Below are 22,301 nucleotides of genomic sequence, written 5' to 3' on the forward strand. Positions count from 1 at the left end.
GGGCAGGGAGAAAATTGCGGCAATGAATGAATGGAAATCCAAAACCTCTGTAAAAAAATGATTTCTGAAAGAAAAAAAAATTGTGGCTAACCTTGAGAAAAATGGAAATCTCATAACACTTGATTGTGCTCATGTGAAACCTGTACTTGAACCAGGAAACTATCATCAGAACAGAGCAAGGAAACACTGCATGGATAAAAATCAAGAAAAGAATGTGTCAGGGATGTGTCCTTTCTCCAAAACTTTTAAATTTATATGTGAAAATTATGTTATTTGGGAGGCTGGACTCTGAGGGGGAATGTGGCATCAGGATTGGAGGAAGATATATCAACAACTTAAGGAATGCAAATGACCATAACCTTGCTTGCCAAAATTGAGGAAGTTCTGAAGTGTTTGCTGCAGAATGTCAAGGACTGCAGTCTCCAGTATGGACTGAAGCTAAATATCAAGAAAGCAAACAGTCTTACCATTGGACCAATTGACAGCACCACGATAGATGGAGAGGATTGAGATTTTTTTTAAAAGAATTTTATCTTGCCTGGTTCCACAATCAACACCTTGGCACCAGCTGTTAGGAAAGGAAAAAAAAAACTAACTGTATTGGGAAAATATTGCTGTTAGGGACCTCTCCAAGTGCTAAAGAGTGATGATGCTAGTCTAGAGACTAAGGTGCACTTGATCCAGGTCATGGTCTTTGCAAGATGGACAATGAATAAGAATGACAGAAGAAGATGACTTTGAGCTGTGGTGTTGGAGTATTGAATATACCATGGACTGCTAAAAACACAAGCATATCTGTCCTACAGAGGGTGAAGCCAAGCTGCTTTTAGGAGGCAAGAATTTTGAAGCTCTGTCCCACATACTTCGGCATGTTGCCAGGAGGAACCAGTCCTTGTAGAAAGACATCATGCTTGGAAGAGTAGTGGGACAGGGCAAGAGAGAAAGACCGAGGATGAATTGAATTGACCCCGTAACTGAGATAATGGGTGTAGGTGTGTCAGAGGTAGTGAGACTGGCTCAGGATAGGGCAGTGTTCAAAACTATTGTTCAAAGGATCACTATGAGTTGCTGGAGAATCAATAGCATGTAACAATAGCAACAACTACCACCACCAAGAATGTCGATTGTGGATCCAAGTAAAATAAAACCATTGGCAATTTCAGTCTTTTATCCATACTTAGCGATATTACCTATTGGTCCAGAGGGGAGAATTTTTGAATTTTTGCTTTTTTTGATGTTGAAATGTAAGCCATATTGAAGGCTGTACTCGTTGATCTTCTTCAGCAAGTACATTAAATCTACTTCACTTTTTGCAAGCAAACAGAACATTATAACTTTTAAGCCGTTTAACATATGGGATTATTTTTTTGTAAAATATTTTCTCTTGTTTTACTTTGATTTTAGTGCTAATTTTTGGCATTGAGAATTATAAATATTTAATCTGTTAGGTTAATCCTTTAAGTCTTTATTGCCTTTTGTACAAAACTATTAAAATGCAATGGCCATGAAGATAGTTGTTTTTGCCTCTAATTTAATACTAAAACAAATATTTTACTTTTTAATTCACCTGTGGGTTTTCTTTTTTGGTGCAAATTAAAGAAAATATTTAATTTGACCATTCCTTAAAATAGTTGTTTTCTTGTAGTTCCTTTCTCCAGGACTAGATAGTACAAGAAGTTTGTGATTGACTGTAACCAAAAGTTTAGAAATTCAAACCTATCCAATGGCTCTACAAATGAAAAGACCTGGTAAAGTACTAGTGCAAAGATTACAGCCCTCTCTCCCCAGAACCTTTCTAGTCGGCACCACATGTAGTCTCCAGGAGTTAGATTTAATATGATGGTAATATGTTTGTTTCATATTTAAATTTTCTACTTATTTGTGATGATATTGAGAATCTTTTACTCTTACAAAATAATTTTTGCTTTTGCTTTTTCCTTTTTTTAGCAGATTCTGTTTCTAATAAAATTACAAGGAAATGGTAAGTCTGTAGTATTGTGTTTTTCTTATAAACCTAAACTGATGAACCAGCCTTGCTGGATTGGCAGACTTGATAGGGGATATTTGAATAAAATCTATCTTGAGATTTGTAAGGAGATTCCTATCCTTTTCCATTGTTACACAGCCCAATTCCAATCCTAGTTCCTACAGAGAAAGGGAGAAAAGAGGAAAAAATGATTGTTAAGTGAGGCAAGGAAGAAGATTAAGCTGTTGGAGAACTCTCCTTCACTCACTCAGTTTTTTATTTGTTTCTGTTGTTGTTTTGTGCCCTTGAGTTGAAACTGACCCATAGTGACCCTTCAGTGAGGTTTTCAGAGGCTGTAAATTACATAGGAAGAGAGTGCCTATCCTCCCACGGAGCAGCTGGTGTTGGAGTTGAACCATGTGCCTTTGTTATTGCAGTGCACATTCTTAATACAAGTTATCTGTTACATGCAAAGTCTGAGCATCCGAAGGTTGAGAATTCTGCATTAGTAGTCTCATGTCACAGGTTTTGTGAAACTTCTAGTGAACATATCCTAGTCTCCCTTTACCTCTAAATGCAACCAAAAAATTCTTTGGAATTTTGAGAAACTATCCTCTTAGAGTGGAGGGACAGCACAAGAGAGGAAGACCCTCGATGAGATGGATTGACTCAGTGACTGGGGTAATGGGGGTAGGTGTGTTGGAGACAATAAGGTTGGCAGAGGATAGAGTAGGTTTCAGGGCTATTGTACGTAGGGTTGCTATGAGTCACAAGCAGCTTGATGGCACATAACAGCAACAGCAACAACAACAACAAAAACATCCTCTAAGGAGAAAATATAACCAAACCACTCCACCCCACACCAAACCAAATGTATGTCAACACAGAGACATAAAATAAATGGCTCCTGCAAAAACATATTTACCCTTGTTTACTCTTATTGTTGTTAGGTGCTGTTGAGCGAGCTCAGAGTCACATCAACCCTGTGGACCACAGAACAAAACCCTATCTGATTTTGTTCCATCTTAACAACCTCTGCTGTGTTTAAGCCCATTGTTATAGTCATTGTGTCAATGTGCCTTGTCTAGGGTCTTGCTCTCTTTCTGTGACCCTCTACTTTTCCAAATATTATGACCTTCTCCAGGAACTGATTCCTCCTAATAACAAATTATATTTACTTTTACTGTTATGTGCCATGGAGTCATAAATGACTCATAGCTGACCCTCCCGTGAGTTTCCAGAGGTCGTAAATCACCTGGAAAGAGATTGCCCTTTTTTTTTTATTACAGAGTAGTGGATTCAAACAAGGTGCATTTGGGTTGACAGCACAACTTGTTACTCATGAGGCCACCAGAGTTTGGGGGAAATGAAGTTATAAAAGGAAACAGAATAGAATCACAAACAGTGAAAATAAGGATGTGGATCAATAATTCATATAAATGAGAAATACTTTCCTCAGTAGGTTAAAATTATTCCTATTTGTTGTTACTGTTTAACTTATTTACATGTATTTTATTATCTATGAATATATTTGTTTTAGCTTGTCTGTCAGCATGCTGTACTGTGGTAACTTGTGTTGTTTTGATACTAGAAGCTATGTCACTGATATTATAAAAATTGACAGAGTCCTCCATGGTGGACAGGTTTCCTACCAAACACAGAAAGGAAATGTGCAACAATTAGAAAAAAAAAATCCGTACTGGAAAAGTTTTTAAAAAGACCCAGAAAACAAGAATTCAGTGCTATTTGTTGAAGAGGCTGTCATTCCCCCATTTGATAGGTTTCATTTCCTTGTCGGGTACCAGCTGACTACAGGTTTAATGTTTGGGTTTTTGATTCTGTTCCATTGGTGTATGTGTCTGTCATTGTACCAACAAATGGTGCTGATGAAACTGGATTGCTACCTGCAGAAATGTGTAACAGGACCCATATCTCACTTCATACACAAAAATGAATTTAGGGTGGATCAGAGACGTAGGTGTAAAGCCCATAAAGGTCATAACAGACAGAATGGAACCAAACTTAGAAGACCTAGCCTGCAGTCTAAAGAGGCTGACAAATGCATTCAGAAATGCACAACCAGGAGGGGATAGCATCGATGAATGGGACCTTCTAAAGATTAAGTCCCTGTGTACACTAAAACTTTTTTCAATAGGGTGGAAAGAAAACCTCCGATCTTGGGAAAAAAAATTGTCAATAACATCTCAGACAAGGATCTCATAACAAAAGTTTACAGAATACTCCCGGGTCTCTACAAGGAAAAGACTGATAACCTAATTATGGAATGGCAAAAGACTTTTCACAGAGGAAGACACTAAAATGGCCAACAGATACATGAAGAAATGCTCAAAATCACTTGCAGTAAGAAAGATGCAAATCAAAACCACAATCAGATACCATCTCACCCCAGCAGCAGTGACATAATTTAACAGGACCGCAAGCAATATATGTTGGAGAGGATGTGGGGAGACTAGAACTCTCATACACTGTGGTAGGAGTATAAAATGGTATAACCACTCTGGAAGGCAGTTTGGCATTTCCTCAAAAAACTGAACATAGAAATGTGATATGACCTTGCTATTCCACTGGTAAGAATATACTCTGAGGAAAATGGAAATGAGACTTAAATGGAGATTTGTACACTGATAGTCATAGTAGCATTATTCACAATTAACAAGGAAATAGGAAAAGCCCAAATTTCTATCAACAATAACAACAACAAAATGAATTGAGAAATTGCAGTATTTTCACACAGAATACCACACCGCACTCAGGAGCCATGATTTCATAAAATACTATAAAACATAGGAGAAGCTGGAGAGTATTATGCTGAGTGAACTCAGTTTCATGAGGACAAATACTGAACAAGGCCATTATTGTAAAAATAGAAGGATAACTAGCAAGATGTGGATAAAAATCTAAAGGGGGAAGGGGAAAGTGGTAAGGGAATTGAGGGTAGGGAGTTTGGTGGGCAGAGGGAAGGCCTGAAGGAATTAGGATAGATCTGGTAGGTACCTGAAAAGACAGGGTGACAGTGGGCAAAGATAATGGTGATTAATTTTATAAGACAGTGGCTAGAACTGATTGTATGAAACACAATGTGGATGAAGGAATGTCTGATACACAGTGTACGTGAATGAGACACAATGCATATGAATTTTGTATGCAAACAACTATAAAATTTAATAAAGTAAAAGAAAATAAGGCCCCAGGAATTGATATATCAACAAACAGATATAGTCCTAGATGTTCTTTCTGGTCTATGCCAAGAATATTTGGAAGACAGTTGCTTGATCAACTTAGTGGAAGAGATCCATATTTTCCTATTCCAACAAAAAGGTGATCCACATAATATAGAAATTGTGGACGAAATCATTAATATCACATACAAGTAAGATCTTGATGAATATTATTTTAAAATGACAGAAGTAGTACATATCCAGGAAACTACCAAACATTCCATCTGGATTCAGAAAAGGTTGTGCAGTGAAAGGCATGATAGATGGATCCTGGCTGAAAGCAGGGAATAATAAAAGGAAGAAGTTTGCTTGTCTTTTATTACCTATGCAAGGTCATTTGACTATGTGGATCATAATAAATTATTAATATAATGGAGAAGGATGGAAATCCCAAAAGACTTAATTATGCTTATGTGGAACCTGTGCATGAATCAAGAAGCAGTAATCTCAACAGATTAAGAAGATACTGTATGGTTTAGAATCAGGACAGGTGTGTGTCAAGATTATATTCTTTCACTTGCCTATTCAATCTGTAGGATGAACTAATAATCCAAGAAACCAGACAATGGGAAGAAGAATATGGCATCAGGATTGGAGAAATACTCACCAACAGCCTTCAAGATCTAGATGACAACACCTTGTTTAAAAGGAACAGGATTTGAAGCATTTTTTTAAAGAAGATAAAAAACTTTCAGAACGGATTGTACCTTAACATAAAAAACAAACAAACAAAAATTCTTACCACTGGATTGTCTCCATTGTTGTCTCCATAGGCAACATTATGAAAGATGGAGAAAAGATTCAAGTTGTCTGTGATTTTATTTAACTTGGATCCACAGGAAATCAAAAGATGAATTCCATTAGGAAAATTTCCTGTTAGGGACCTCTCCAGAGTGCTGAAGAGCAAGGATGTGAGTCTAGAGACTAAGGTACCCCTGATCCAGGCCATGGTCTTTGCAATTACTTCCTATGCGTCAGAGAGCTAGACAATGACCAAGGATTACAAAAGAAGAATTGATGCCTTTGAGTTGTGGTTCTGGAGAAGAATATTGAACATACCATGGACTGCCAAGAGAACTAACAGGTCTGACCTGGAGAAGGTGAAACCAAGCTGCTGCTTGGAGGCAAGGATTTTGAGACTCTATCTCACATACTTTGGGTATGTAACAAGGAGGGACTGGTCTTTGGAGAAGGATATCACACTTGGAAGGGTTGAGGGATGGTACAGGAGAGGAAGACCTGGGATGAGATGGACTGAGACAATAACTGGAGTAATGAGGATAGGTGTGTCAGAGACAGTGAGATTGACTCAGGATAGAGGAGGGTTCAGAGCTGTTGTGCATAGGATTGCTATGAGTTGTAGTTGACTCAGTGGCACATAAGAACAATAACAATAGTCAATATCCACAGAAGTATCAGTAAAGAAATTAAAAGACTTATTTCCCCGGGGAAATTTTCTGCTAAGGATCTCTTTAAAGTGCTGCAAACAATGATTCCAGTGTAATGTCTAAGATGTGCCTGATCCTAACTGTGATCTTTTCATTTGCATCCTATGCATATGAAAGTTGGATAATGAATAAGGAAGACAGAAGAAGAATAGATACCTCAGAATTCTTATACTGAGTAAAAGTGCCTATTCCATGGACTATCCAAAGAACAAACATGTTTTGAAGGAAGTGTAACAAGAGTGCCCCTTGGAAGCAAGGAGAATGAGATTTTTCTCTCACATACTTTAGGCATTTAATAAGGGGAGAGGGCAGTCCTTGGAAAGGAAAATTATGCTTGGAAAACACAGAGGATCATGAGGGAGAGGAACACCCTCGATTAGATGGACTGACACTACCAACAACTATGTGCATAAGCACAGAGAAGAATTTTAGGATGGTGCACGGTTAGGTACAATTGTAATCTGCTGTACACAGGCTCGCCATGAGTCGAAGCCAACCTAAAGGCACCCAGCAGAAACAACAATGTGTTTTCCACCTTTATAATTCTAGTACTTGGTTTTTCTTTCTCCTCCTCTTCTATTCAGTAACTACTACTGCTTTGTCTTTGTGAAATATTTCTGTTTAAAAAGTCATATGTGAAGCTTCAAAAGCTGATAGAATGGTTCTAATACTTAGATTTTCCTAGCAGAAAATAAAATTCAGAGAAATTTGTGGTGACTAGATGGGTCACTATCTGCACTCAAAATACCACATTACTTCAAACGAATAATGTAAGCTGTTGCTGTAGTTTAAGTGCCATCACGCCAAGTACGACTCACAGTGATCCTATGAACAACGTATCTGAACCCTGTCTTATTCTGTGCCAACCTCACAATCTCTGATGTATGCTGAGTGAACACATATTACTGTTAATTAGGAGGAAGTATAGCTAATATATTTCGAAGAAGGAGTGGAATCCACTTCCTAAACAACATGCCTCTGGGAACTCTATGAACTTTGATAAATGATGATAGTTATTGAAAGGCTTCAGGCTTTTTGTTCATAGGGTCGCTTTGAGTTGTGCTCGACTCAATGGCAATCAACAATAACAATAACAAAATCAAAGCATATATATATATATAATTTTATGTTTAAAAATAACTGTGGAGATTGTTGGGTTTTTCCCCCACTACTTTTATTTGATGGATTTGGTTTTGAGGAATGATGTTGTCTCCATTAGCTACTCCTGTCCTCATCCTCTAAAAAGATTTTATTATACAAATGTGCCATCTCGTAATGTCATTGTTGTTAGGTGCCATCAAGTCAACCAAGATTCGTAACAACCCTAAGAACAACAGAAGTCTACCTTGCTCTATCCTGCACCATCATGTTCTTCAAAATGCTCAAGAACATTTTTCAAGGCACTGTGTTAGTCCAGCTCGTTGAGGGTCTTCCTCTGACCTTCCATTTTTCTGAGGATGATGTCTCTTTTTTAAGGACTAGCCCTTCCTGACAGTAAGTCCAAAGTATGTGAGACCAAGTTTCACCAGCTGTCTCCAAGGAGGCCCTTGGTTGCATTGCCTCCAAGACAGACATTTTTATTCTTTTGGCAGTTAATGGAATATTCTGTACTCTTCAGCAACACTACAATTCAAAGTTGTGAAGAAACTTATTTTCTGAAGTTAAGCAAGAATGTTTAAATGTAAAAAGAGCAGTATGACTGAAAAGAGTCAGACAATGACTTGGATTATTCTATGAATTTAGACCTGGAATTATTTCAGAGTCATTGATAGTTAAAAGTTTTAAAAACTTACTTAGCTATTATCAAATAGAGATTAGTCATCAGTAAAGACATGGGACAGTAATTTAGTCCTCATTTTTTTATAAATCTGCTTTCAAGAGTATAATCCCTTCACGTAGATTCACTTCTCTTGTTTTTGCATGAGAACATGACAAAATGTGATGTAATGCAATTCCTGAGAGAGACAGGAAGCCCATGATATGATTACGATCTTTATTTTATTTCGTTTAGAGATGTAACCAAGATGACATAATGAACAATACATATAAGTGAATGAGAAGGCTGAAATATTAGTCAGATCTCCACACAGAGTAACCAAGAGTTAATGAGATTACTTGCAATGGAAATAATGGTCCAATTTAAGTATGTGGAGAATAAGCTAAGGACTACCAATAGTCTTGTATAAATTATGCATTTAAAAAGCAGCATTACCTTGCAGGTGAAGAAAATCTAGCTAGGAAAATCTTGGTTTAGAGGAGATGATTTATGTGAGAAACCAACTTCCTTGTTGTTATGTGTCATCGAGATGCCTGTGACCCATACAAACCCTATGTAAAGCAGCTCTGAACCCTGCTCTGTCCCGAGCCAGTCTCACTGCCTCGGGCACACCAACCCCCATGACCCCAGTTACTGTGTCAGTCCATCTCATCCCGGGTCTTCTTCTCCTGCGCTGTACCTCCACCCTTCCAAGCATGTAATGATTAATATATAATAAATTGTTTGGCTTGGGCTTAGAGCTTGTTTTCTTCTCCATCCCAGCCACCTTTCCTGGATAGTTGGCATAAGCTATATCGTTGGGGGTCCTGCAGGATTCTGTAGCAAAGTCATTCGTTTGTTGAATAAGAATGTATATTTTCTTTCTAGTAATGGATGTATTTTCATCCATTCTAGGTATTAATGGAAATGGTTAGAGTATCCTTATAGGAATTACATGTTGTTGTTGTTGTTAGGTACCATCAAGGTGACTGTGACTCATTGCGACCCTGTGATGACCAGATCTGAACCTTGTCCTATCCTGCATGATCCTCGGCCAGTCACTGCAGAAGTCACCAAGCCGTTCTATCTCATTGATTGTTCTGCTTTCTTTTGCCAACACTCTAATATCTCCAGCCTGATGTCTTGAACACATCCCACCTGTTGTTACAGACTATCTCAAGCATAGTTTGATGCACTGAACATTGATAACTGAAGCCTGGATGAAGGTGTGGGGTGACAACATAATACATCACAAAGTCAGGAAAGAAAATGAAAAAGATGTGAGTGGAAGAAATAATGAAGTAAAAAAAAAAGAAAGAAACAAGGTAGGAGGCATCTCATTCCCTGATTTCAAATCCTATTACACTGCTGTGGTCAAGACAGCATGGTACTGGCACAATGACAGACACATAGATCAATGGAATAGAATTGAGAACCCAGAAATCAGCCCATCTACCTATGGGTGAAATCAGTTAAGTGGGGAAACGACAGCCTTTTAAACAAATGGCATTGGCAAAACTGAAAAACCATCTGCAGAAAACTCAAGCAAGACCCGCACCTCACACTATACACAAAAACCAACTCAAAGTGGATCAAGGACCTAGGACTAAAACCAAGGACTATAAACCTCATCAGAAAAAAGCTTGGAAGAATTCTAAAAGCCCTAATCCACAACATGAACAGTTTTCCACGCATTCTGAAAAACCTACAAACAGGAAAGAATAAAGTAGATGAATGGGACCTTCTAAAACTTAAATCTCTATGCACATAAAAAACCTTCTCCAGGAGGGTGAAAATGAAAGCCACCGACTGGGAAAGAATATTTGGCAATGAGATGTCTGATAAAGGATTTATATCTAGAATTTATAGAACACTCGAGCACCACAACAAGATAAACAACCAAACTGCAAAATGGATACAGGATATGAACAGACACTTCACCAAAGATTTCGCCTAGTTAAGAAGTGTGTGTTTTTACCTGGTGTCTTCTGTAGACAATATGCACTCTTCATTTTGTAGAATATTTACTGTCTAGATTTTATTTTTGGTTGTTGTTATGTTTCTTATCAGAGACCATTAGTGCCTTGTTTGTGCTGTTGAGTACAACCCTTAGCAACCCAACAACAGAATTGACCTCATCCTACCCTGTGCCCTCTTCATCATCTCTATAACATATTTAAGACTATTGTTCCACAATCTAGCTCACTGAGAATCTTCCTCTCTTTCGCTAACCTTCCAACTTTCCCAGTATGATTTTATTTCCTAATATGATTTTACTACAAACTGTATTAATGATCTAGAGATCTTGGGTGGCTTAGTACTAAGCAGTTGGGCTGCTAGTCCAAAGGCATGTTGTTTGAATTCATTGGCTTCTCTGAGGGAGAAAGATGGACAATCTCCTCCCACGCAATTACTGCCTCTGAAAACCCACTGAAGGGTCAGCTATGAGCCAGTTCTGACTTGACAGTACATGACAACAAAAACATACTAATGATCTAAAAGTGTGAATTTTAGGTCCACAGTACTTCTAGCTACTTTGAATCTTATAGCCCTTTTCAAATCACATAAAATAGAGCATAAAAATAGAGTTTATTTTTGCCTGGATAAGATTTGTTTTCGTAGGAGTCATCTAATAGATACATATATTTGAATAAGCATTCTCTTTGAATTAATCAGTTGGTATTTATTAGTTTTTTCTCCAGGAAAAGAATCCATGATCTTTCTAGACCTAAGAAACAATGGGGAACTCCAGACAGGTAAGGAAATAGAATATGGACTTGTTTGGGATCGTTACATATATTTCATTAAATAGGTATGTATTATTTTACCTTCCCATTTGCCTTGCATATCGGATATGTCCGCCTCTCTGCTAAATTGGCTCCACAACCAAAATTGTTGCTTCAGTTGAGAAGGCACATGGTAGACTAACTCCAGGTCCATGGATCTTAAGCGTATCTGCATGTAGGAATCACCTGGGGAATTTTAGAAAAGAATGATGCCTAGGTCTCATCTTCTGAAATTCTAATTTAATTGAGCTAGATTGCAGTGTTAAAATTTCTAAAACTCAATCACTTATTGCCCAGTGAGTTGGAACCAACTTATAGCTGACCTTCCAGTGGGGTTTCAGAGGTTGTAAATTGTGAGGGAGGACATAGCCTATCTTTCTCCCTTGGAGCAGCTGGTGGATTTGAACTGCCTGCCTTTGGATTGGTAGTACAACTCCTTACCCACTAGGCCACCAGAGCTCTCTAGAGCTATAAAAACTCCCCAGATAACTCTGTTGGTAGCAGAATTGGAGAGTCTTGTCCCCAGGATATGACACTTGTACCTCTCCTTCAGGTCCAATTTTGTTGCCTCTGAAACCTGGTGTAGCTTTTCTAAGCTTCTACTTAAAGTGTAGTTTTCCTCTGGAACTCCAGCAAATTGGCCTTTGAGTTCTCCCAACCTTGACCACAAGATTCCTCTTAAAAGTATATATCTTATTTATTAGTTGTGCTTTCGATTATGATTATAAAATTTGCATAACTTTGCTCCCTTTGTCTCTATTATTGTTGTTGATTCCTGTCGAGTCAAGCATGACTCATAGCGACCCTATAAACAAAAGGCCTGAAGCTCCTCTACAACTATCGACATTTATCAGAGTTCCTAGAGTTTCTGGAGGCATGTTGTCTCTATCATATACATTGATACAGCACATAAAAATGTGCATGTAGATTTGTTGTCTACCAAATCTGTTAATCCTTTTCACCTTCATATATATCTGTTCATCTTCCTGTTAGCCTATGATGGTTACATAGTGATGAATATACTTCATATGTACTTTGAAAAAAGTTTACTTTCCTATTCTACAGTTTTTACAATAAATGTTTCATGACCCTACTTAGAGTCCCTGTAATGTGCCAGCCCTCATCTCATTTCCAGGATGAATTTCCCATTTCCTTTCAGCTGGATTTCTCTACCCCTTTTGCCTTCTCATCTTTACTTTTGGGCAAATATTGTTCTGATCTGATTAAATGATTGTTCTGAGGTACTTAGTGATTAATAGATTTCATATGGACTTTTCCCCCCCTGGGTGGGTGTCAAGAAGGTGGGCTGAGTTAAGAGACCCGAAATGGCCTGTTAGGTGTTGGAATAGCTTTATAAGACACAGGGCCAACATGAAAGTAGTGGTTGAGCCTGTAAGGACTTACCATGACAGTCTAAGCTAGAAATGAAGCCCAGAAAGGTTATCTACTCTCCCTTGTTCCCTGTTTCCCCAGGAGCAGCAGCCAGAGAGTCTCATGGGTCAGTGCAGATGTGGGGACTTGTCTTATTGGTGAGAGAGCCTCGGATGAAAAGCTTCTGCAGTTTTGTGGATAGCAGAAGGAAAGTTAGCAGTGGGAAGATAGTGAGTACAGTGTTAGAAGGGAGAGTATCTTCAGGGTTTCTGCTTTACCCTGATGAACTTTCCTCAGAGATTCCTAAGGAAGGCCTCTCTCTAGGGGAGGACTGCTGAGGAAGAAGCCTCCATATGGACGAGGAATGCTGATTTGCAGATGGAGGAGTGAGGGGGCACGTGTTGTGTCCTTGACTGCTACTCACTTAAGAAATTGTATTGAGAATGCACTGGGCATGGTTGGATAGGGCAGGTAAAGCATTTGTAATTATCTATTACAGGTCAGGTGTGAAAGCTTTATACAAATACACAGAGACTTGGCTAGGAACAGTACTCCTCATTGGATACACACACACACACACACACACACACACACACACACACACACACAAGTACATTGTTGACAAACCTTGGTAAGAGGCATAGACATTGGTAAGGGGCATGTTAATGAATATTGGTAATACAGTCAATAATCTTGAGATATTTCCATCCCTTCCAAGTGATTTTGAGACCAGTGGAAAAAATCAAGCAAAATAATTAAGTTGGAAAATGTAAGTAGCTTACCCAAGTTCTGTGTACTTTTCTAGCCATTTTTTAATGACCTTCAGCAGTATTTTGCTTGTGTGAAATCCATAACCAATACACTTGGTAGCAAATATGAGTCATTGTGTCAATCCATCTGGTTGAGGGTCTTCCTCCGCTTCCCTATACCCCCACCTTTCCAAGCATAATGTCCTTCTCCTATTAACATGCCCGGTGTATGCAAGACGAAGGTCTGCCATCTTTGCCTACAAGGAACACTTTGTAGTCAGTACTCTTCTCTAATACCACAGTTCAAAGCCATCAATTTTTCTTCTGTCATCTGTATGTCCAACTCTCAGCAGCATGACAAGTAACTGAAAAGGTCATTGTCTGAATCAAGCTCACCAAAGTTCTCAAACTAATATCATTCCTCCTCAGTAATTAGAGAGGTCCCTGACAACAGGCTTTCCAAGTGCAGTTCGTCTCCTGACTTCTGGTATCCAGTGTATTGATTGTGGAGTCAACTCAGATTGTGATTCACACTGGATAGGAAAGGAATCAGATCTGTTGTTCATAGGATCACTATGAGCTGTACTCGACTTGATGGTACTTAACAACCCAAAGTTCACACAGCTTGCAAGTAACAACACTCTGCTTAGAATACAGAGACCATCAAAACAACTATGAGGTATCATCTCACCCCAGTCAGAATAGGAATATTTAACAGAACAGCAAGCAACAAATGCTGGCAAGGTTGTGGAGAAACTGGAACCCTTATTCACTGTTGGCGGGAGTGTAAAATGGAGCAATCACAGTGGACGGCTGTATGGCACTTTCTCAAAAAGTTGCAAATAGAGATACCATTTGACCCAGCAATTCCACTACTGGGAATATACCCCAAAGAGACCATAACTGACACCCAAGCAGATATATGCACACCCATGTTTATTGTGGCTTTGTTCACAATAGCAAGGAGTTGGAAACAACCCAGGTGCCCATCAACAAACAAATGGAGCGAGAAGCTATGGTATATTCACACGGTGGAATACTACACTGCGTTGAAAAACAAGGAACTCATGCAATATTATATAAAATGGTTGACCCCGGATGACATTATGTTGAGTGAAGTATCTCAGTCACAGAAGGACAAATACTGTATGGTGCCACTGTTGTAAAACAGGCCTGATCTCAGGGTTGGGGGGAGATTGAGAAAGATGGGATAAATAATGTATACTGCCTTGAAACAGATGAGGAAGAAAACTGTTTAAAAGGGATATGTGATTATGTATTTTTGTCATGACAGGAGTCCAGAGTGAAGGCTGCATAGTGGAGTGTACCTAGGGGGAGTAAAACAATGAAAGAATTTTTCTTTTACTTTTCCAAGAGGGTGGTTTACTAGGGGGGAGGGTTGGGAGGGGGAAAAGTGCAACAATGAATGAATGGAAATCCAAAGTCTCTAAATTTTCATTGAAATTAATAATAAATTAAAAACCAAAACAAAACAAAAAAGAATACAGAGACCATTATTTGTATTACATCACACTGTCAGTTTTAGAGAAGGACAGTCCCTCTGTTGTCACAGAGAACCAGAGGCAGGAAGATTGATGAGGGGGGAGGGGTATAACTATAATGCAGGCCTAGTCCTAGCATAGTGCGTGGAGAGTTGTGCTGATAACGAAAGGGAGAGCCTCTTTACCAATTAGAATCAACCTGTGTATGGCTCTATGGAGGAGGGGGAAGGTGGACAGTCCTTCTACGTGATTTACAGTCTCTGAAAACCACTGTGTTGGTGAGAGAGTGTGTCTTAAGACAGGGAGTCTTTTTTAAAAAAATTTTATAAATTTTAACGAAAGTTTACAGAGACTTAGGGTTTCCAGTCATTCATTGTTGCACTTTTCTCCCTGCCCACCCCCTCCCCCAAGACAGGGAGTCTTTGGGTGGAACAAATGGTTAAGCAGTGGGCTTAAGGTTAGGATTCTAATTCATGTTGAAGTGCCTTGGAAAGAAAGGTCTGGAAATCTGCTCCCTAAATGCCATGCTCGTGACAAAGTAGAATGCAGCTCTACTATGAAACACAGAAGGTTGCTGCGAATTAGAATTGGCTTGATGATAACCTTTTTGTTGTTGTTTTTATACGTGATAGCAATGAAGATTGAAAGACGTGGAGCCAAATATGGGTTGACATGATCTGATGACAAGTGAAATATAAGAATTTGGGGTAAAAGGAGGAGTCAAATAGGATTTCTTGATTAGTAAGTTATAAAATGCTATTATAACTGCAAAAGGAAGTATTAGAGGGGGACCAATTCAGTTTCCTTTCTCCAGACCTAACGCTTTGAAAAGCTAGACTCCCTGAAGAAGAATGTGCCATCAGGATTGGAGGGTCAGTAACCTGTGTTATGCAGATGGTACAGCTTTGCTTCCTGAAAGTGAGGAGGAGTGAAATGCTTGCTGCAGAAGATCAAAGGCTACAACCACGGATTATCTCAGTATCAAGGAGGCACAAATCCTCACCACTGGACAATATGGCAACATCATGACAGATGGAGAAAAGGTTGAAATTGTTGACTATTTCATCTGCACGGATGTCTCTTTCCAAGGAATATTTTAATTGTGCAGTGTAGTAAGAGTTTTGTTTATCAAATCAGAACTCCAGCAGGTTTTCAAAGGCACTAACTCGTGTGAGAGGAAATTGACCTTCCTTCTGTATTGGAGCAGCTGGTGAGTTCAAACTGCATGCCTTTGAGATTACAACATAGCCTCTTACCAGTAGGCCTCCAGAACTCCCTTCCAAGTAGCCCTTCCTAACAACATGCTCAAAGTATGTGAGATAAAACTTAGTCATTCTTGCCTCCCAGGAGCACTATGATTGAACTTTAACCAAGATCTATCTATTCTTTTAACAGTGGGACAGCAAAAGACTAAAATTTTATGCTTTGACATTGCTAGCCATAGAATAATTAGACATAAGTGATTTTTATGCTACTGCAATGAGTGAAGAATTATGTACATAGTATACTAGTTATCATGCTGGTTAATATCACTTTCTGATGAAATTTGCATCTATATATTTTCTCCCTGAATAGTAGAGCCTTTGAACTTTCTCACTGCACTAAAAATATTCCTTTTAACTTTCCTTAAGCCAAATAAAAGAAAATTGACTTTTATATAACCACCAGTGCTTTCAGTTCATATTATGTGTTTCCTAGGTTTTGGCCCCAAATTTTTAATATGCTAATAATCCCATCAGAGAGTTGGACAATGACCAAGGAGGATAGAAGGAGAATTGATGCCTTTGAGCTGTGGTGCTGGAGAAGACTATTGAGAATCCCATGAACTGCTAGGAAAACTAACAGATTCGTCCTGGAAAGGGTTAAACTGGGTGGCTCCTTGGAGGCAAGGATTCTGAGGCTCCGTCTAACATACTTTGGACATATTGTGAAGGGAGACTGGTTCTTGGAAAAGGACATCATGCTTGGGAGGGTGGAGGGATGGCGCAAGAGGGGAAGGCCCTCTATGAGGTGGATTGATTTAGTGACTGGAATAATCGGGATGGGAGTGTTAGAGACAGTGTGATTGGCACAGGACAGAGCAGAGTTTAGGGCTGTTGTACATAGGGTCGCTATGAGTCACAAGCGACTCAATGGCACATAACAACAACAACAATCCCATAAAGTCTTCTGTTGATGTATTCCATACCAAAGCCAATGGCCATATGTTTCTAGAAGGCTGAATCTGCCAGCCTCTCTGTAGAAGAAAGATGGACAGTGTTCTCCTATTAAGATGTAAAATATCAAAAACCTAATTGAGGGTCTCTGTGAGTCAGGATAAACTCCATAGCAGTGAGTTGAAGTATGAGATTTTCGTTTCTAGAAGGACCATAATTTGTTTTTCTAAAGTAACTTTTGCTTGTTACTTGAAACATGAGAAGGAATATGGCATTAGAATTGGAAGAAAACTCATCAATAAGCTGTGTTATGCAGATGACACAACCTTACTTGCTCAACCTGAGGAGGGCCTGAAGCATTTGCTGCAGAGGGTCAAGGACTGTAGTTTGCAATATGGGTTAAAGCTCAACATCAAGAAAACAAAGATTCTCACCACTGGGCCAACTGGCAGGATCGTGATAGATGGTGAAGTGATTGAGATTATGAACAATTTCAGCTTGCTCGGTTCCACACAGTCAACACTCTTGGCACTAGCAGTGAGGAAATAAAAAGATTAATTGCATTAGGGAAATCTGCTGTCAGAGTTCTCTCCAGAGTGCTGAAGAGCAAGGATGTCAGCCTAGAGACCAAGGTGCACCTGAGCCAGGCCATGGTCTTCATAATTACCTGCTATGCATCAGAGGGCTGGGCAATGACAAAGGATGACAGAAGAGAAATTGATGCCTTTGACTTATGGTGCTGGAGAAGAATATTGAACATACCATGGACTGCCAAGAGAACTAAGAAGTCTCTCCTAGAGAGGGTGAAACCCACCTGTTCCATTAAGGCAAAGATTTTGAGATTCTGTCTCACATACTTTGGGCATGTAACCAGGATGGATAACCCTTGAAGGGTTATCCATCATACTTGGAAGGGTCTAGAAGAGGAAAACCCTGGATGAGATGGATTGACACAATAACTGGAGTAATGAGGATAGGTGTGTCAGAGGCAGTGAGATTGGTTCAGGGTTGAGCAGGGTTAAGAGCTATTGTGTATAGGGTTGCTGTGAGTTGTAATTGACTTGATGACAATTAACAATAAGAGCAACCCAGAACTAAACTAGGCCAATTTCACTTTCTAAACTCTGGACTTTTTTAGCCTTTCTCCTTTGAGCTTCTTTGTCACTTTCCAAGTTCTTCCTTTCACTCTGTTACCATCAATGGTATTTTCCTGGCCAAATCACATTCCCTTTAATGAAGGAATTTCCACCTATTTCTGTCCTTTTTTGAGGTCTCAATTTAATTTCCTGTGGCTGCCATAACAAATTAGGAGCAACTTCATGACTTGGTTTCAGCAGCATCATACTTTCTCCTAAAAATCTATGGGAGCTCTCTTCCTGGCCTCTTCTAGCTTTTAAAGGCTCCTTTGCTGTATTGGAGTAGAGAGGAACTTGCGTGCTGCTGCTTGTTTTATAGTTCATGTATGTATATGCTTACTTGTTTATGGTTTGCTGTTATGAGTATAGTACTTGTCTGTCAGTTTGTTCTACTAGAGTGATTTGCCTATTGCAGCAATTCTGAAACTATGCCATTGGTATTTAAAATGCCAAAAATCAGGCATGGTGAACAGATTTCACTAAGGCTTCCAGAACAAGGCAAACTAAGAAGATTGACTATCCACTTCTGAAAAAACAGGCCTTCGAAAACCCTATGAATAACAGAGGAATATTGCTAGACATGGTAGCAGAAGAGCTCCTCAGATTGGAAGACATTTTAAAAAAAATGAGAAGAAACAGCTGCAAACATTCATTAGTAATTAGAACATGGAATGTATGCTGTATGAATCTGGGAAAATTGGCAGCTGTAAAAAAAAAAAAAAAAGAATGGAACACATAAAGATCTCCATTCTAGGCATTTCGTGAGTTGAGATGGGCTAGTGTTGACCATTTTGAATCGGACAGTCATATGACCTATGACGCCATGAATGACAAATTGAAGAGAAATGATACAGAATTCATCATCAAAAAAGAACATTAAAAAATCTATCCTGACGTACAATGCTGTGAGTAATAGGATATTTTCTCCACCTATACAAGGAAGGCTTATTAACCCAAGAAATTGAGTACTTCTACCAACTTGTGTTCTTGTGTGCCACTGAGTCGGAACCCATAGCTGACCTAAAGCTGACCCTCCAGCGAGTTTTCAGAGGCAGTCAATGACATGGGAGATGATTTCCCACCCTTTTCCTTTGTAATAGTTGGTGTATTCAAACCACGTGCCTTGAGATTGCAGCACACCACAACCAGTAACAAGGAATAGACAGAAGAACTATTGATGCCTTTGAATTGTAGTGCTTGAGAAAAATACTGACTACTTAATGAGCTGCTGAAAGAATAAGCAGATAGATCTATCTTGGGAAAAGTGCAACCAGAGTACTTCTTGTAGACAAAGATGCTGAAGCTCCATTTCACATACTTTGGACATGTTGCTAGGAGAGGCTATTCCTTTGAAAGGACAGCATGCTTGAAAAGATGGAGGGTCAGCAAAAAGAGGAAAACTCTCAATGAGATAATTTAACTACAGTCTTTTCCAAGTGGAATATGTCTCCTGATCTAACTACTGGTAGCAAAGGTGTTTGTTGATTGTCCATTCAAGTAAGATGAAATTATTGACAGTTTCAATCTTTTCTCTTGACTATTATGATGTTGCCTTTTGTTCCAGCGGTGAGAATTTTTGTTTTCTTGATGTTGAGATGTAATGCATATCGAAGACTGTGTTCCTTGATCTTCCGCAGCAGAGACTTCAGATCCTCCTCACTTTCAGCAAGCAAGGCTGTGTAACTTAGGTTGATGAGTCTTCCTCTGATCCTGATGCCACATTATTCTTGACAGAGTCCAGCTTCTCGAAGGATTTTCTCAGTATAGACATTGAATAGGTATGGAGAGAGGATACAACCCTGATACACAGCTTTCTTAATTTTAAGCCATATGGTGTTTCCTTGCTCTGTCAGTTATACCCATTTCACAGGGTTGTTGAGATAAACAGTTGTCCTTAAAGTACTCGGAGCTCTGGTGGCCTATTGTTAAGAAGCTGTGCTGTAATCTGAAAGGCATGTGAGTAGAATCCACCAGCTGCTCCACAGGAGGATGAGCAATCTCCTCCTGGAAGATTTCCTGCCTCTAAAAACCTATTGAAGTCTCAGCTATGAGTCAGCTCCAACTCAAGAGCATACAATAAAGTACTGAGCTCAGGATTTGAGGGTGCAAATAGTGAACGTGCTCAACCGCTAGTAAAAAAACCCTGGAGGTTCTAGCAAAAATAACAGTCCACTTTGGGAGCTCTGGTGGCCTAGTGGTAAGAACCTGTACTGCGGTTCCAAAGGCACACAGTCCTAATCCATCAGGGGCTCCTTTGGAGGATGGACAATCTCCCGTGTGATTTGCCAAATTTGAAAACCCTCTGGAGGTACAGCTATGAGTCAGTTCTGACTCTATGGCACACAACAACAACAGTCGACCTGAGGTTGCTCTGATGGCATAGGCCATAGGCATGCCGCTGTTAACCTAAAGGCCATGCCTCTCTTGTGGTTTGGATCTGCCAGCTGCTCCAATGGAAGAAAGCTAGACTGTCTCTTCCTTTGTCATTTACAGTCCTGGAGACTTGCTGAAGGTCCAACTATGAGTCAGAATTGAGTCCTTTAATGAGTGAAGTCCACCCAGATGTGCCTTTGAAGAAAGAACTGGAAATCTAATTCTGAAAAATAAAGTCATTGAAAATTCTATGGAAAATACTTCTATTCCTGTAGATATAGAGTAACCAGATGTTTGAGTCAACTTGATAACTGGTTTAAGTATTCTATAAATGATAACTTTTTCATTTTCTGACTACCAGGTATGAGATTTCTACTCAAAATGGGAGCACAAAGAATATAGTTGGGATGCCCATTTTCTGCCTCCCTGACTTGGAAATTACAATATTGATTATATGATGAGAGAGACAGAACTAACTCTAACAGCTTCTGTTTGACCATTATGTTTTAAGACAGAAGAGAAAACATTGTACTTTTAAAAAATGTCTATCATTGCTTTATCCACTCTTGATGTCTGAAAATTGTAAAATGCTGTAACTGAGATAATTCTTAAAGGGAAATAAAATTAAGAACAGTCAGGAGCTGTTTCTAACTTGCTTGTTGTTGTTAGAGGCTGTTCAGTTGAGTACTACCAGTAGTGACCTTATGTACAATAGATCTGAATTCTGTCCTATACTATGCTATTCTCACCCTTCCTGACACATTGGAGCCATTACAGGAGTCAACCCACCTGGTTGAGGGTCTTCCTCTCATTCGCCAGCTCTCTGCCGTTTTGAGCATCATGTCCCTCTCCAAATAATATCCCCTCCTAGCAACATGCCCCAAGTATGCGAGTGAAGCCTCATCATCTTTGCCTCCAAAGAGCACTTTGACTGCACCCTCTTCAAGGCATCTTTGTTGTTTTGGCAGTCTGTGGGATGTTCAGTGCTCTTCTCTAACACCGCAACTCAAAGGCATCAATTCTTCTTCTGTCATCTTTATTCGTTGTCCAGCTCTTAGATGCATAGCAAGTGCAGAAAAACCATGGACTGAATCAAATGCACTCGAGTCCTCAAACTGACATCATTACTCCTGAATAATTTGGAGAGGTCCCCAACTTCAGACTTTCCCAGTGGAATACATCTCCTGATTTTCTGATACCAACAGTATTAATTGTGAATCCAAGTAAGATGAGGCTATTGATATTTTCAATTCCTTCTCTATAATGGAGTTGCCTATCGGTCTAATGGTAAGAATCTTTGTTTTCTTGATTTTGAGATGCAATCCATATTAAAAGCTGTATTCTTCGATCTTCTGCAACTAGTGCTTCAAGTCCTCACTTTCAGTAAGCAAGATTTGTCATTTGTATAATGCAGGTTATTGATGAGTCTTCCTCCAAACCTGATGCCACATTCTTCCATAGAGTCCAACTTCTTTAATAGCAACAGATGAAATATATATGGAAAGAGAATACAACCATGATGCACTTCCTTCTTAATTTTAAACTATGTAATGTTCCTTTGCTGGGTTTGCACAACAGCCTCCTGGTCTAGGTATATGTTTCACATGTTGTTGTTGTTGTTATTTGCCGTCGAGTCACTTGCGACTCATAGCGACCCTATGAACAACAGCCCTAAACCCTGCTCTATCCTGTGCCAATCTCACTGCCTCTGACACACACATCCTGATTACCCCACTCACTGAATCAATCCACCTCATAGAGGGTCTTCTCCTTCTGCACTGTCCCTCCACCCTCCCAAGTATGATGTCCCTCTCCAAGG

The 22,301-nt window shown here is 39.3% G+C and overlaps 1 protein-coding gene across 1 annotated transcript in view; it reads left to right on the forward strand.

Moving 5' to 3' along the window:
- The window catches only part of THEGL (theg spermatid protein-like), a 101,636-nt gene that overhangs the window by 21,461 nt on the left and 57,874 nt on the right, over window positions 1–22,301 (forward strand). The window contains exons 2-3 of the mRNA XM_006891971.1: window positions 1,948–1,981; window positions 11,100–11,165. Of these exons, the coding sequence (XP_006892033.1) occupies window positions 1,948–1,981; window positions 11,100–11,165 (100 nt within the window). The remainder of the gene's footprint in view (window positions 1–1,947; window positions 1,982–11,099; window positions 11,166–22,301) is intronic.

The sequence above is a fragment of the Elephantulus edwardii genome, unplaced genomic scaffold (genome assembly GCF_000299155.1).
Source record: "Elephantulus edwardii isolate Elephantulus edwardi_28Jun2011 unplaced genomic scaffold, EleEdw1.0 scaffold00107, whole genome shotgun sequence".
Classification (NCBI taxonomy): domain Eukaryota; kingdom Metazoa; phylum Chordata; class Mammalia; order Macroscelidea; family Macroscelididae; genus Elephantulus; species Elephantulus edwardii.